Source organism: Dryobates pubescens, chromosome 5 (genome assembly GCF_014839835.1).
Source record: "Dryobates pubescens isolate bDryPub1 chromosome 5, bDryPub1.pri, whole genome shotgun sequence".
NCBI classification, from domain to species: domain Eukaryota; kingdom Metazoa; phylum Chordata; class Aves; order Piciformes; family Picidae; genus Dryobates; species Dryobates pubescens.
In genome coordinates, this window is record NC_071616.1 from 47,699,394 (window position 1) to 47,716,830 (window position 17,437).

The window sequence follows — 17,437 nt, forward strand, 5'->3', positions numbered from 1 at the left end:
ACTTTTTTTCTGTCCTATGATTTTCAGACCTATAGGACATGACATTAAAAGAGGTGAATGTGTGCTGGCTAAAGGAACCCACATGGGTCCTTCTGAGATTGGTCTCTTAGCAACTGTTGGAGTAACTGAAGTAGAAGTTAACAAGTTTCCAGTGGTTGCAGTCATGTCAACAGGGAATGAGGTAAGAAAAGTATGTTTAGAATCACGATCTGAATTACCATATCTTCTTCAGGACAGGTATAATGTTTTGACCTGCAGCTTGTGATGCCATGAGGTATTTTTGTAAGGATCAGCCTGTAAGCAGCTGCTTTTGTTGTCTGCCTCAAGGTTTCTGTCACAAGTCTGACTTACTGTCTTTGCCAAAATTCTGGTAGTGCATCCAGTTAGCACCAACTGCTTTTTTCCTGGCAGCAGGGAAGGACCTTTCGAGTACTCAGGGTGGTGATTCATACTGCCAGTCATGACTGGAAGAGTAATTCCTTTTGAGCAGCACTCCCCTGTAGCTGTAGTGCTATCAACCTGCTTTTGAGAACTGACTCCTGCTACCAAGTGCCTTGCTGTAGTGCTGTGCTGTAGTGTGCTGCTTTTATTAGTACCACTTGGTGAAATCCAGACAATGTTCTCCTGGTAGAACTTCAGACCAGCTTGTTAATTGCTTTGTCTTAGCTACCTCCGAACAGGCAGGTTCAGGATTAGTTTTACATGTATTGTGGGTTGATGCTGGACAGCAGCTAAGCACCCATGTGGCTGCGTGCTCCTTCCTTCGTGCAGCAGGAGAGAGAGAACATGAAGAGCAAAAGCAGAGGAACTTGCAGGTTGAGATGAAGTCAGTTTAACGACAGCATGAAGTTTTGCCTAGAATTTTGATTGCCCTTGGAGATAAACTTCTTGAAGACCAAGCACAACCATAAACCAAATAGAATACACTGAATTCTGAAAGATTTTAAAAACTTTTAATATGCTGAATTCTATCATCTGATCATGTCCTTGCAACTCCCACAACCCCAGTGAAGGATAATCTGTGACTGCTGGGTACTGTCAGTGGCTGAGGCCAGCCTTCTGGGAGAGAATCTTGCCCAACTTCATAGTATAGACAGGGTCTGGCATGCAGGAAACGTTATCTAAAGACCTGCAAGGATTACAGGTGATAATTTTCTGTGTAGTGTCTTCTGTATGGTTCAGTGTTCCTGTATGTCATTAAAGGGTCCTTTGCTGATGTGGGCACTCTCTTTTGTATCATGTGTTTTAAAGTGACCCTGTACAGTTGGTTTCTTAATCTTCCTGTGGAAATCTTCACAGAAATATTGCTACTAGCCAAAGCATCAAAATTTAGCCATATTCCACTTTGGGTTATTTTTACCTTACTACCTAATACTATTGCTCTACTTTTGGCAGATGCATTCTTACTATTATTATTTACCTCCTGTCAATAGTGTGCTGTCCTTAACAAGCATAAAATGTATGTTGCCATAGGTATGTTTTGAAATTTTAATTTCCAAAATGTGCAACATGTAAGGCAATTGCCATAATACCAGCATAAGAGGAAGTTTTTAATCCAAACCAGTAATTGATATAAGAACCAAGCTTTAAGCTTCTGTCTATTACTCCAGTGCAGATTATTGTACTAAAAAGAAAACATCTTTGTTGGTAAATAGACAATAACTTAGAAATTTCTTTTGATACCCTTAAATCTGGTTAGCTGCATCAGTGAGGTTCTTTTGAAAGCATTTAAATGGAAGCTATAACTTGTAAACTTACTCTTTGTGTTTCGATTTCTAATGGTTGAGTTAAAACAGGCTCTCATAAAGAGAAAAGAAGACTTTGCAGACACGAGCCAATAAAAGCAAACAAAGCAACTAAACAATCACATTGCAGATACTATTAATTTAAGTTCATTGTAGTCATTGTTTGACCATGAGCGGTATTGCTTTACCTATGTGCTTTATCATAAGTGTGTGAGAATGTCCTGTCCAGCCTGACACATAAAATTCTCATCTGCATAAAGGCACAGTATTCCAAGGGTGCTGACTGAGACTGTTTCTGGTTTTATAGCTACTGAACCCTGAGGATGACCTCTTGCCAGGAAAGATTCGAGACAGTAACCGTTCCACTCTCCTAGCTACAATCCAAGAACATGGCTATCCAACAATCAACTTGGGAATTGTGGGAGATAAGTAAGTGCCACTTGTGTTAGTAAAGATGTCACTTCATATTCATATGATGCACTTGATGGCATCCATGGAAAAAGAAATAGCAGAGAAAATGTCACTAGTTGCAAGCCTCGCACTGTTGTGGCAGGGCACATCTTAGGACAGATATGTTACCCTTTTTGTGAGAGAAATAAGTGAGTCCATTCTGATAAGTGGGAGAAGTCATTTGATACTATTTCTATTGAGTGGTGTTTATCTGGTTTTGCCTTTTGCTAATTGAGACATCTATTACTGCTACAAATGGCATTTATTGCAGCAGTATCATCATAAGAATCATGTATGTGTCAGAGGAGGCAATTCTACAGCAACTATGTTTTTTATCTCGTGCAGTGATGGGAGAAGTTACAATTAGTTTGGGGTATAAAGTTTTATCAGATTTTGAGTAACTTATCTTTTGGGAGAAGCCCACCCACTCTCCTGGATGTTGCTTAGTATTTCCAGAAACGTGTCAAGGAATTTAAAAGAATCAGGCCTTTTTTCCCCTTTACTGGTCTCTCTGGTCTCTCTACTTAGAGTGCCCTGTCATCAGTCTTTCCATCCATCTGGCAGTGATTGCCTCTTGTTTTCTAGTGGTAGTGAAGTCACATCTTCTGTCAAGAGCGCTAGGATAAGTGATGGAAGTGTTCAGCCTTTTGTCCTTTTCAAGACTGCCTGTCACCCATGGCATGAGTTTCTCAGTGTAATATTTTCTCAGTTGATTGAGCCCCAGAGGCTTTGAACAGGCTTTCTTGTTTCGGGTATCAAACCACCTGGCAGACTTGGTTCAATGGGGAGTTGTTTGGGCTCACCTCTGCGTGTTTGAGAAAAAGCGTATTTCTTGTGGGTAGGTAAAACTGAGGCCGGATTAGGAAGCATAAAAGGGAAACAGTGAATTTCAGTACCTATGCTTCACATTTGAGTGATGACAGAATTCCCAAGCAGGGAGACAAGGTTACTGTTAGGGAATAGTTCATTTCAAAGCCAGTCTCCGCTAATGCAGAATTCAATAAAAAACCATTAATATCAAAGGCCACCTGCATGACCAAAAGTCACTATTGCTGTCAGCATCAAATGACATGCTGTCACTGACACTGGGTTAATCCAATGGAAAAGATGCTCTTTCCCTGAGCATCTTTCTGGTAGTCCCTCTGGCAAAATAAGAATGTAACGCTTGTTTGTTCTTTATGGCCTTGTCCTAACCAAGTATAGCCTCAAATTTGTTGTCAAGTTGACACCACCAAATGGAGAGTTTAAGGTTATTGTGCAAAATTACAGCTATATACTTCACTGCCTTTTTAGATTTTTTCTATAACCTTCTAGGTGTGGAGTGTCTGTGAAGATAATTAATCTTGAAAGCTCTTAGAGATAATTGTGGTGAGATTTAAGACCCAAGATAATTCTTTTACTTTTCCACGTTTTTTTAACAAACATTTCCTGACTCTTTTTTAGTTGTTAGACGACAGCTGAAAGGCAAACACATATATCAGTCACAGACAGGCAAGTGTCTGCATCTTTGCTTTCAGTTGTTAGAGAGAGGATGGTACTTTTGAATTCTCCCTGTCAAAATGTTCTCTTATCTTGAGATAGTTACCTTGGAGAAGGTAATAGGAGTTCTTTTTAAACTTTCATTTTCATTCTTGGGGAGTAATTTCTGCCAAGGTAGTTACTGTAGCTCGTAGAATAGAAATAACGAGTCGCCAATTGTAAGAGTGATTTTGTGCTTTGTAGTTAAGTTTTGAAAGAAAAATTTGGTACTTTTAACTTAGCCAAGAATCCTCCCAACCTGATACCAGGATTTTGTCTCATCAAGTCTTCTCACACTCGCATGCTCAGTCTATATATTTTACAATGCATTTGCAGTTCTGTTTCAGTCAAAGAGGAAATCAGAATATATAAATTAGTTTGATAATAGGAGTCAAATTAGTTTGATAATAAGAGTCTTACTAGAGAAATCTTATGAAGGGTACAACTTTGACATTTTAGTTAGCATGTTCATAAAAAAAAGTGAACAATGCTTCAGTGTCTGTTTCATGTTTTTTTTCCTGTTTCTTCTTGTTTATACGTTTTACACCGAGGAAATTTTACTGCACGTGTATGGGACTGTTACTTGCTGTGCTCTGTAAGCATTGCCTGGAGTTTGAGAGAGTGGCTAACAGGGAGCACAGTTGAGTATTGCTGTTGCTGCAGTGGGTCAAGTGTTTTAACAAGCATGGAAATTCTGTCAGTCAACATATTCAGAGCTAATATTCAAGTGCAGAAATTGTTCTAGAGTATAGTATTTGCAAAGACAAACTTAGCGGTAAGTATTCCTGTGTTTCATTTCAGTATGTGAATCACTCAGATATGTTTAGGTAAGAAAATAGCTTGTCCAGCTGCTTGAAAGCCAAGGACTGTGATATGCGTAAGCACATCCCAGCTTAGAATGTGTAAGGATGGGGAAGCACAGGGAGTGTCTGTGAGTGGCTGCATTGTAGTCAGGAGCACTTTAAAAATGCCTTTATTAATCATAATTGAAGTTATGAACTGGCCACTCAAGTCTCAGTCTCTATTTTCAGTTGAAACCAGTATTTTGTTTCTTTTTGGAGCATTTTAACAATTTATGAGATTGTCATTGTCTGTTTCCAGTCTCATAAATTATATATAGGACACAATATTGAAAATGAGAAAAAGCATGTCCAAAACACATAGATAAAATCTACTCCTGCAATCCTAGAAGGAAGCACCGGCGAAAAGAAGGACCTGGAAAATGCAATGTGGTTGAAGTTGTGGCTGGCTGGAAGATGTTCTCTATGTTGTTAGCACATAAAACCCAAGCTGTTTGGAAAGCACACATCTCTGGCTAGAAATGGAAGGCAGTTCAGTTTCAGAATTACTCCAAACACCAGAAACAAATGCAAGACCAAAAAAGGAAGAATGCTTCTGATGTTTTTACTGTCATGTCTTACATCCTTGTCCACATCATAGAATCACTTGCTAAAACAGCTGGCCAGTTAAAACTGGTACTCCAGTGTACTTGTGAATGTTGTCTCATATAACAAGACCGACTTTAAAAGGTTTCTGATTTCATCTTCTTTGCTTGTGGTCTGTGAAATTATTTGGTTCATTGGAAATCATTGATAAAAGCAGGAGTTACTTCTCTGATCTCTAGAACTCCATTAACTTAATTTTCAGGACATTCTTGTGTCTTAGTATTTTATTTGTGTTGTCCTTTGTATCTGCTGTTTGTTTAAAGCTGTAAAGTTCAGGCCTAACAAAATTGCTATGGCATGTGCCTCATTTAGAAAGACATCTTCCATTTTGATAGTTTTCCTTCTGTGAGAGACTCTCTTATTGAACTTGCTAAAGTATTTTAATCACAGATGTAATGAATTCTGTTTCCTTTGTTTACATGAGTGCATTTTCCCCTTTGTGCATTTTCCCCCCTGTCTTCTAATTCCCATGTATATTTTCTGAGATATGTGTGTAACATTAGCTTCTCACAGATACATTTCCTTTTTTGAGCCTCTGATTTTGCAATGGGGAAAGAATCTCTCTCTTTAGAAGAAAAAAGTAGGAAATTAACATTATCTGCTCAGTTTCTTTTAAAAGGAATCAGAATGCTTATAAAATCAGTAGCATATGAGAGCTTTTCTACATTAGAATTCATCAGTTTCTCATTCATATACCTCTTTTATGACATACTGTTTGACAGAGAGCTCCTAAGTGACAGGTAAACCCACTGAAAAAACCCTTGCTATTGTGACAGCATTACTCTATGATATCCCGGATAGAAGAGCTTTGAAAGAATCCCTATTTTGAAAGAGATACTAAGATCTCATCCAAGGCTTTACTCTGATGGAATTTTATGTTTGCCATCCAAAAAGAGGTTTAAATCTTTTGTACCTGTATGGGTTGCATGTGGTTTCCAGTATTACAATTGAGGTGGAACATCTGGAGTGAAGGGAGAAGAGTAGGAGAGCTGCTCAAACACTACAGTTTCCTATGCAATATCAACTTGACACCTATCATCCTGTGAGTTATAGGCAGAATTCAGCCACAGAATTCTAACTGCTCCCTGCAGCAGTTTCATGTCCAGCTTGGGCACAATTGACTATCCTCTGAACAGAACTGGGAGTACTAATGTTATTTAACAAATAACTGCAACAAAAGGCTTGCTGGAGAAAAGGCCTTAAATCAAATGTCACAATATGATTTTTTGCTGAAGTGATTTCAGTTCTAGACCTGCTCAAAGAATGATGGTGTTAAAAAGTTTGGTTATAGCCTAATGAACCCAGGAACACTGCGTAAGGATTTGGAGGTGATTCACATGTGGAGGTTCTCTTGTACGTTGTGCTCCATTCAGAAGAATATTGTCCTTCTCAATTCTTGATAATCACTAGGGCAAACTTCACATGTCATACATGAGAAGAAAGTCATAAGTGAGGGATGCCCCCTCCTTGGAGGTGTTCAAGGCCAGGCTGGATGAGGCCTTGAGCAACCTGGGCTGGTGTGAGGTGTTCCTGCCCATGGCAGGGGGTTGGAACCGGATGATCCTTAAGGTCCCTTTCAACCCAAACCGTTCTGTGAATCTATTAATTCTATGAATATTGTGAGACTGAGAGTACTCTTAGAGTTTAGCACCTTCCTGGAAAAAGTTCCTGATTTTTGTGGTGGCTGTTGTGTAATGCTGTCAGGAATGTGGATGAATATAGAATCATAGAATCAGTAAGGTTGGAAAAGACCTCAAAGATCATCAAGTCCAACCTGTCACCCAACACCTCATGACTAGACCATGGCACCGAGTGCCACATCCAATCCCTTCTTGAACAGCTCCAGGGACGGTGACTCCACCACCTCCCTGGGCAGCACATTCCAATGGCTAACAACTCTCTCTGTGAAGAACTTTCTCCTTACCTCGAGCCTAAACTTTCCCTGGTGCAGCTTGAGACTGTGTCCTCATGTTCTGTTGCTGGTTGCCAGGGAGAAGAGACCAACCCCCTCCTGGCTACAACCTCCTTTCAGGTAGTTGTGGACAGCAAGAAGGTCTCCCCTGACCCTCCTCTTCTCCAGGCTAAACAATCCCAGCTCCCTCAGCCTCTCCTCACAGGGCTGTGCTCGAGGCCTCTCCCCAGCCTCGTTGTCCTTCTCTGGACACATTCAAGTGTCTCAATGTCCTCCTTAAACTGAGGGGCCCAGAACTGGACACAGGACTCAGGGTGTGGCCTAACCAATGCAGAGTACAGGGGCACAATGACCTCCCTGCTCCTGCTGGCCACACTCTTCCTGATGCAGGCCGCGATGCCATTGGCCTCCTTGGCTGCCTGGGCACACTGCTGGCTCATGTTCAGCCAGCTGTCAATCAGTACCCCTAGGTCCCTTTCTATTTGGCTTCTCTCCAGCCACTCTGACCCCAGCCTGTAGCACTGCATGGGGTTGTTGTGGCCAAAGTGCAGGACCCGGCACTTGGACTTGTTGAATGCCATCATGTTGGCCTCTGCCCATCTGTCCAGTCAGTCAAGGTCCCTCTGCAGAGCCTTTCTACCCTCTAACTGACCAACATCTGCTCCTAGCTTGGTGTCATCTGCAAATTTGCTGATGACTGACTCAATCCCCTCATCCAGATCATAAGTGAAGATACTAAACAGTATGGGGCCCAGCACTGATCCCTGGGGGACACCATTAGTGCCTGACTGCCATCTGGCTGTGGCACCATTCACCACCACTCTCTGGACTCAGCCCTCCTGCCAGTTCCTAACGCAGCTCAGAGTGCTGCTGTCCAAGCCAGGGGCTGACAGCTAGCTTGGCCAGGAGTTTGCTGTGGGGGATGGTGACAAAGGCCTTGCTGAAGTCCAGGTAGACTACATCCACAGCCTGCCCCACATCCACCAGGCAGTCACCTGGGCATAGAAGGAGATCAAACTAGTAAACTAGAAGCTGGAATCACTTATACAATCTCAGTTACTTCCTGACACAGCAACCTGTTTTGAGAAACGAAAACTTTGTTCTCTGATAATGGTTAGGAGAAGAAATGAGGGACTGTGACCATTTTAGGAAATGGCTATCTTGGGAAAACAAAAAAAAAAAAAAGAAGTGGACATCTAAACTGAGACCCCAAATAGTTTTTAATATGTTTCCATTACTTTCAAACAACTTTAGTATTCATCCAGTCTGACAGACCATGTCTGTGATGACCTGTGAGGAGCCACCTAGGCATGGATTTACAAGTTGATAGGATTTTAGATTTCATTTTAGTGGTGTCCATGTGCATGCATAACAGAGTAACATAGTGCAGGCATACTGGCCCAGTCTTTGCATCATCTGCCTCAATCAGACAGGATCCAGAAGTGATTGTGAATGGATAGACTACAGTTGCTATGTGCAGGATCGCCTGGGCTGGGCTGGAGGATGGTTTTGGTTTTGCTAACAGTACACCCAGCTGGAATGAAGAAAGGCCTCAAAAGTTGCACAATGATGATTCATGACCTGCTCCGTTTCAACCTTGCACGTCTTTAGGGGTTTTTTTGAAAAGACGTTTATAGAGAAAAATTTATTATGAAGATTTTTTTACATTTTACAGTTAATTGTCCTATGTTTAAGAGTATAAAAGCATAGATCTCAGCTTCTTTCATACTAATATTACAGAGAATGCTATCTAAATATGATTTCTTCCCAGTGAAACTGACTTGAAAGAAGTAGGCATAAAAGGAAATGTTGTCTTAATAAAATGGGAATTGGTAGCACAGCAGTAATTGTTTTCAGTAAGGTCCTGTTAACAGCAACTTTCTCAGGTTTGGGCATTTTTTCTAACTCTGCCTCCTCAAGTAGCATAGCTGGGTATGGGTATGAAGCTTCTCATGCATGAAGTGGCATCTTTATTGACTGTGGAGATATAAAATTAGGATAAATGCAGCCCTTTCCCCTGTTTAATATGCCTTGAGACCCATTTCCTAAATAATAAGCTAGAAAGTGTGAAGTAAAATGTTTCAGTGGGGCCCACCTCCAAATATTTTCCCATTATCTGTGATCCCTCTTCCAAAATGTCAAGGTGTTCAATACTTCATTTTGTTTTATCTGAAAGTCCAGAGTTAAGACATTTTTGTGTAGACTCTGCAATGAGAGATGAACTGTACGTTGTTAGCATGCCCCACTGAGCTTAAGTCTCTCCGTAACTTCACTCTTCATCCTGGTGAGAAGCCTATGTAGACTTATAACATAAAGATGTTCCCGTGCACTCCCTTTCTTTCCCACTGGCTGACCTTGCTGGGAGGAAGCATTTTCCCATGATGATTTTGAATGTTCAGAGCCACCAAGGGGGACACAGCTGGGCACAGAGCATCCCTTTCACCGCAGGAGCCTCCTTCTTCCCTAGCTCTTTATTATACCCCTTCTGCTTCCTTTACCCTCAGGAAGCCAGCTGTTTTTAAAGAAGAAGGGACAGAGAGCTTCCAGAACCCTGCGGAGCCAGGCGTACCAGATTGGTGAGCACCATTTTTAACACACTTGGGACGCTGAGGCACGTGCATGCTCACAGGCAGGCTCGTTGGGTGTCTGTCAGTGCAGAGCTTGGAGCACGGATTCTAGAGTGTTTGCCGTACAGAAGCAAGACGTCTTTTATTCTGTCCTTTGAGTAACATTGCCTTGTCAGTTAAGTTCTTATGCACCAGTGCACTGTAGACGTACATGGCTCCACAACATTGGTAAAATTACAGTTCTGTTACTAGCAGGAATGTTTGTATTGCTCACCAAGCATCAAACATCTTTATCCCCCAAGGCTTTTCCCTTTTACAAACAGAGCAAATGAGGAACAAACTTGCTTGAAGGTAGTGGTGGAGCACAACTCTTAAGAAAGTCACTGTTAAAGCTCTTCAATCCTACCTGCATACTTGTTTTTCCATTATCATGCTGATCCTCTCTAAAACAGGCTAACTGAAATGTTCATGAAATTTCTTACTCTAGACACTTTTTCCCAAAATACCTGTACAATTATACACTAGGTCTTACTGAGAGAGACGGCTTAATAATAATAGATTGGTTTACAGAACTTACCTTCTATCACAGACAGGCTGAGGGGACAGGAGTGGTAATAGGGAGAGTAAACCACCTGTCATTTCCTCCATTAACATACAGAAATATTAGTTTATGTAGTTTGATGCTTGTAGGAGTTAAAAATTGGCAGAAAAGTAATGAAAAAGCTAATTGAAGGCTAGTACCTGACAACTTCAGTCCTGTGAGGATCCTCACTGAGGTTAATGGGCCTGCGTGTATAAAAGTTTGGAGGGTTCTTTTATCGCGTAATGCTCACTTTGCATACTGGAAAAACAAGTTTCTCTACTCATTTCTGAATCCATCTGCCATATCCTTATCCTTCAGAAGACTTACTCTTGTTGACCAATTTGTTGTGCATGCTGAAGCCAGGATGTCATAAATCTAGGTTTTCCTTGTTAAACAGAACAAAGACATCAACCCACTAGAGTCTTGCACTATGCTCTACGCGTCCCAAAAAACCTTAATTGCAATTAGCATACAAGAACCTACCAGTCATACCAGTCTTTGAAACACTTTAGATTACTGCTTTATCAGGAATCGTTTAGAAGCTGGAATCTATCAGAGAGTGGTTACCTTGCATACCTCATACAAGTCGGCTCACATATTGGTAACAGCCTAAATCTAGAGGATGTGTTAAATGAGCCTTTGGGCTCTTCCAAGCAGTACTGGAGCAAGCATCACAATCCCTTACAGCCCAAAGCATGAGCAGTATGAAAATGTTTCTGCTCTCAGAGCTGGAGAAAATGCAATGGGCATTATCTTGTCATATGAACATCTTTGTGCTTGCAGGAGTGTAGTCTGGTATCATAGAGACTAATGAAGTTCTGGTTCCTTCCATTGACTAACAGCTTGGCAAAAATGTATTTGCTAAGCTCAAATAGGATGCGCTTCTCTCTCTGATCCTTCTCTTCACTTATTTCTCATCAACCGTAGATTACTTTTCACAAAGCATTTATATTTTGTTTTAGTAAACACAAATCAATGTCATATTTCATGTGACATTTTCTAAAAAGATTGCTATTTTTTTTTAAGACTTAGCTGATGACCAGGTATTTTAAGAAGGCCCTTTTTAGTTTTGTCTCTGACCTGTGACTCCCAAGGCATTTTTCTTCTGCAGACAGACTTTTTTCCAAGTGACTGAGTTAAGATTCTCTTTATAGAGAAATTGTTAATTTTGAGGCCCTGCCGTCAGGGACTGCATTTCTGTTACAGAGACACCCATACTGTGGCTCAGTAGCAGTTACACCAGTTTGCAGGGAGGATTAATGTACTTAAAATTCACTTAAAATTAGTTTTCAAATCACACACTTAAAATTGAAGCTAAATCAAAATTGAAAACTGAAATTTTGTGATACTAATATCATGTCACCATGTCAGATTTTGTAATGCCATTGCTTTAAGTAAGCAACTGGCACTATTTACATCAATCCTAATTTTTTTACTTTCAGTTATGTCAGTATAAGCCAATTTTTGTTTTTCATGAGCGCTCTGCAGGAAATACATATTTACCCTTCAGGCTCACCAGTGCACTGTAATCCTTACTGATCAGCAATATCTTTGGCATTGATTATTGTACTGTGTGATGTAGTCTTCAGTCATATTATTTCAACCCAGCTACAACTGTTGAGTGTTTTTCACTCCAAACGTGAAAACCTTTCAGTGAATCCATATAGATCCACTTCCTTCATAAGAAGGAAGATAAAATTGAAGCTATCATCTTCACCAGTGAAGTCCCATCCAGCTCCTCAGAAAAAACAAATGGATTTCTGGTGTTGGGTTAAGGTGCATTGCCCACAGCCAGTTAAACAGTCAGGGATTGTGTATTAGTTAATGTGTAGACACTAGCCTGGATTTCAGGTGCATAAAGGGTTCATGGATTACTACAATGGGTTAGTACAGCACCTGAGGATAGCCCTTGCCAAAGCTTTGGGCCTATTCTTTCAGCTTTGATGAAGAAAATCACTGCAGTTAACATGCATATACTTGCAGATGGCTGTACACAAGCAGTAGACATGAGTGCTGGACCCAACCACCAACAATGGAATGCCTTTGTGTAGGAATGCACTCTTGTACTTCAGCATCTGTCTTCTACAACATGAGACCTTTTTAGATTGCACTCTTGTGGCTGTCTTTTTTTTTTTAGAACCTCTCCGATCCTCTGGCATTCTGGTATATACATGAGTGGGACTCTTCTGAAACAGTTTATGAAAACAGTGAAGTAAAGTATGCTATCCAGATAGAGAGAAAAAGTTGAAAGCAATTACACGTGTCTCATGGTAACTCCAGCAGAATGGTTGATGACCTGTAATCAAAGTCTCTTTGAGTTCGTAAATGTAACGTGAAAAAGAATATTCTGCAAAATAGTGCTCCTATTTGCAGCAGCATCAATTAAAGGAGCAACAAAAAGTAACAAAGATTCTTTTGTGTTGCTATCAGCTAGACAGATCTTACATAGTCATGTTGAACAAGCCAAACGCTACTGTAATTATTCCAGCTCTCCTCACAAGCTGGCCTGTATTCCTGGGGAAAACATACTGCATCTGTTCAAAGTGATCCCGGGAAATACCACAGAAGGTAGAAGGGAGAAACATTATGAGACCATGATGGAATACCCTGGAGAATATTGAAACAAATAGTGCTTCAGAAGAGTGCCCATATGTTCATACATACATCATCAAAAACAGATCATCTTCTGCTTTAGAAAACCACACTAGTCAAAGCACATAATTCCTGTTGCACTCAATACTCATTCACTGAATTACATTCTTTGAAATACATTAATCAAATTACATCCAGTATTGCATTCTACAGAAGCTGGGTTTTAGTTAGCTAGACGTAAATGGCATCACTTCGTTCTTCTGCATCCTGCAAATTGTTAATATGCTAAATACTCCTCTTGGCCATGAGGTGAGAGGTGCGTGACAAACTTTGACTTTATGCCTTCCTGCATTCACCTGTGCTGTCACCTCAAGTGAGTGAGCACAAGAAACAAAAGGAGAATTAATTGTAAAGGATCAAATCCATATCCCAGCTTTCCTCATACAGAAATGTCATCGAGCTTGATGAGATCTCACTCTTAGTACAGTATGTAATCTCCAGGGTTTTAGATGAAAGCTTTACTTTGATGAAGTCTTTGTTGTTTTGGAGGTATTGGTTGGGTTTTTTGGGGGGTTGTTATGGGGTTGGGTTGGGTTTGGTTTGGTTTTTCTGATACAAAATTAGGAGCTTGATTAGGATCTTTGCATACAAAGGGAATTTCTAGCAGGTCCTTGTACCGTAGTTAAATTCTTCCTTCTTTTGGGAGATCCGTTTAGCAGAAAAGAGACCTCGTAAGATACAAAACTACCACAAACCGCTCTTCCTAGTTTGCGTGGGCATTGCCATCATGTGATAACCTCAGGGTACCTACAGATGGCACACAGACTTTGGAAGTTTAAAGTCAACTGTGGTAGTTCTGAGGAGCAGCTGGTGTACTTTGGTCTACAGGGTGGTAGACGTAGATCACGGATAGCACTTCAGTTTCACCATGTGTCCAGGAATCTGTAGGAAGACATGTGTGAAGGGGTAATTATTTCAGCATACAGCCAAAATAATTAAGATGCTTTCAAATAAAGCGGAGTGCTAGGTGGGACAGGTTACCCAGCCCTGCTTTCATGCTCACAGCAGACACTCCTGCATGCATCTGGTGCATTATGGTGCATGCATATCTTTTTGTGTCTGTGTCCAGTAGATCTGCAAGCACGCAGGGTTATTGTGCTAACTGTGATGGTTTGCATGCATGAATTTTGCAAGTACGTTTCCAGAAGACCTGGGTTTATAACAGCCTGGGCTGATGCATAGAAGAGTACAACATCACAAGTGTAACACAGCAGTAGTGGCTGTGTATGGCAATGAACAGCAAGGACTGGAAATGGCTGTCAAATCATGAGGTTAATTGGAATGAATGAGACTACTGTGGCAAAGAACTTGGTGGAAATGGATTTTACAGGGATCACCCATTTTGCTGCAGAGTACTAGGAAATGCAGATCACCATTTGTAGTTATTTGGTTTCTAACCTAAATTATAACACTGAGCAGTTTAATTGCATGTATCAGACTGATGGTGTTAAGGGTTGTATCACAGAAAAGACTGACAGATTTATAATTAGTGACAGTAAAGCACAACAATAGGATCAACAGAAGTGAACTAACAGGCGTGGATTTCTATTTGAAAGAGAAGATTACACTGTAATTTAGGGTACTTCAAAATGGCACTTAAAACATAGAAAATTCTTATGGTTTTGACTGTACTGTAGCTGTCTCTTTTGAGAGAGATAAAGGAAGAAAATCTTCCACGTCTCTTTTAATGAGGCTTGCATCGTTTTCTTGTTCACGCTCTCCAGTGCCTGGGGTGTCTTTTCAGTTCAAAGACAGCTCAGCAATGAATGAAGTGCTGCATAAGAGTTTTCCATAAAGCAGCTTTGATAATCAGAGTTTGTCATGAATCTAGAAGGTGTCCCTGTGCTGGTATACTGCCATCCTCCAAGCCCTCTCTTCAAATGAATGAAATAAGTGACTTGTCAGCTGCAATGTCATTCAGCTGCCTACTTATTCCTACATTTGCTGCTGCCACTATGCAACAGATTCCCTCCAACTAATTTCAAGATTGTACTGCTTAATTTTGTATATGAAAACTGATTTAAAAGGGTCAGGAAATGGAGATAGTGAAGTAGATAGTCTGTTTATCAGATTGGCAAAATTAGCAGAGAGTATAAATGTGTAACATGGACTTTTTATGCAAAGTATTGTCTGCTGCTTCACAGATGTATGTCCAAAGCACAATATTTGTGCAGACACAATCTGCCGTAGGGGATCTCTGCCGTGGAGATGAACTGGATTCATGCTTGCCTATTACATGAAGTTTTGTAAACTGTGCAATCCTCGTAGAACCGATTTTCCCAGGCGTATTTATACAATATGCTGGGATGTGATCTGAAGCATACAGACAAGGTAATTTTTGTAATCAGTGGCATCATATTAGAAAAGCACACTTGCCTGTTCTGCACAATGTCACTCTGACTTTGAAAATCATCTAATGAAACAGAGTAAATACTTTTGCCATCTGGGAATGAGAGTTCCTATCAAAACCCGCTTTACTTTGATTAAGGCATTCACCGTTATATTTGAGCACCTGTTACAGTTCTATCCATGAAGGAAAAAAATCCAAGAATGGCACTCTCACAGCACTTTGTAAAGGATTTATCATAGTAATTCAGACCATAGTGTGGCTAATTCAGGGTCCTGCCCCTAGAAGTGACCAGGGCTTCAGCTTCTGATTCATACCTGCTCAGAGGGTGAGTGTTATTTCTCAGTGCCAAATTGATTTGTTGTAGGCCTTTTAGAGCAATCTATGCTTGGATGCCCAAGTTATTTTGTCTATTCTTTCAGCAGTTACTAGACTAGAAGGAGGGAAGGGGCTGAAACCATTCCCCCCAGACAGGAGTCTGTGGGTGGTAAGCTGGAGTCAGGGGTGAAACCAGCAGCCCAGCTGAACTGCATGTACACGAATGCACGCAGCATGGGTGACAAACGAGGAGCTGGAAGCCTCGTTGCAGCAGGAGAGTTATGATGTAGTTGCCATCACAGAAACATTGTGGGACAACTCCCATGGCTGGAGCACTATAATTGATGGCTACAGGCTCTACAGGAGAGGCAGGAGAGGGTGGAGGGGTGGCCTTGTACATCAGGGAGGCTCTAGATGCCATGGATTAAGGATGATCAGGTTGAGCACCTGTGGGTGAGAAGTAGAGGGAAGGCCAACAAGGCGGACATCCTGGTTGGACCACCCAACCAGAATGAAGAAGTTGATGAATGATGCCTATAGGCAGCTAGAGGCTGTCTCAAGATCACAAGACCTTGTTCTTATGAGTGACTTTAACCTGCCTGATATCTGCTGGGAACTTAGCAGAGAGGAGGCAGTCTAGAAGGTTCTTAGCGTGTATGGAGGACAGCTTCTAATCCCAGCTGCTGCATGAGCCTACCAGGGATAAGGCCTTCTTTTTACAAGCAGAGAAGGGCTGGTGTGAGATGTGGTGGTTGGGAGGCTGTCTGGGCTCTAGTGACCATGAGATAATTGAGTGTTCAATATGCAGCCAAGCTAAGAGGGGCAGCAACAAAACCTCTACTCTGGACTTCCGGAGGGCAGACTTCAGGTTACTCAAGGAACTAACTCAGAAGGTACCTTGGGAAACAGCCCTTAAAAACAAAGGGGTCCAGGAGGACTGGACCTGCTTCAAGAAAGAATTTTTGAAGGCTCAGAACAGGCTGTGCCAATGTGCCAGAAGATGAACCCCGGGGCACTCGGCCTGGACAGGCAATGAGCTTTGGAAGGAAGGAGAGGTTATCCATGGAATGTTTAAGGATGTTGCTAGGTCATGCAGGAAAAAAATTAGAGAGGCAAAAGCCCATTTAGAGCTTAGACTGGCCACTGCTGTGAAGGACAACAAAAAATCCTTCTACAAATATATTAATAGCAAGAGGAGGGCAAGGACAAGCTCCACTCCTTGGTGGACACAGAGGGAAACATAGTAACAAAAGATGAGGAAAAGGCAGAGGTACTTAACACCTCCTTTGCATCAATTTTTAATAGCAGGACAGGTTGTCTTCCAGACAGCTGGCCTCCAGAGCTGGCAGATGGGGGCAGGGAGCAGCATAGTTCCCCTGTGATCCAGGAGGAAGCAGTTAGACACCTGCTTAGCCACTTGGATCCCCACAGGTCCATGGGACCAGATGGGATCCATCCTAGGGTGCTGAGAGAGCTGGCAGATAAGCTGCCAAGCCTCTCTCCATCATTTTTCACCAGTCCTGGCTCACTGGAGAGGTCCCAGACAACTGGAGGCTGCCAACGTGGTGCCCAGCCACAAGCAGGGCCGGTTGGATGAGCCAGAGAATTCCAGGCCTGTCAGCCTGACCTCAGTGCCAGGCAGGGTTATGGAACAGTCATCTTGAGTGCAATCACACAGCACTTAGAGGATGGCCAAGGGATCAGGCCCAGCCAGCATGGATGTAGGAAGGGCAGGTCCTGCCTGACCAACCTGATCTCCTTCTATGCCCGGGTGACTGCCTGGTAGATGTGGGGCAGGCTGTGGATGGAGTCTGCCTGGACTTCAGCAAGGCCTTTGACACCATCCCCCACAGCAAACTCCTGGCCAAGATGTCATCCCCTGGCTTAGACAGCAGCACTG

General features: G+C 41.8%; 1 protein-coding gene across 1 annotated transcript in view; it reads left to right on the top strand.

Moving 5' to 3' along the window:
- The window catches only part of GPHN (gephyrin), a 267,522-nt gene extending 255,054 nt beyond the window's left edge, over positions 1-12,468 (top strand). Inside the window, exons 19-23 of the mRNA XM_054162194.1 lie at positions 28-181; positions 2,053-2,174; positions 9,575-9,646; positions 10,749-10,821; positions 12,358-12,468. Coding sequence (XP_054018169.1) covers positions 28-181; positions 2,053-2,174; positions 9,575-9,646; positions 10,749-10,821; positions 12,358-12,468 — 532 coding nt within the window. The remainder of the gene's footprint in view (positions 1-27; positions 182-2,052; positions 2,175-9,574; positions 9,647-10,748; positions 10,822-12,357) is intronic.
- Positions 12,469-17,437: the final 4,969 nt, after the last annotated feature.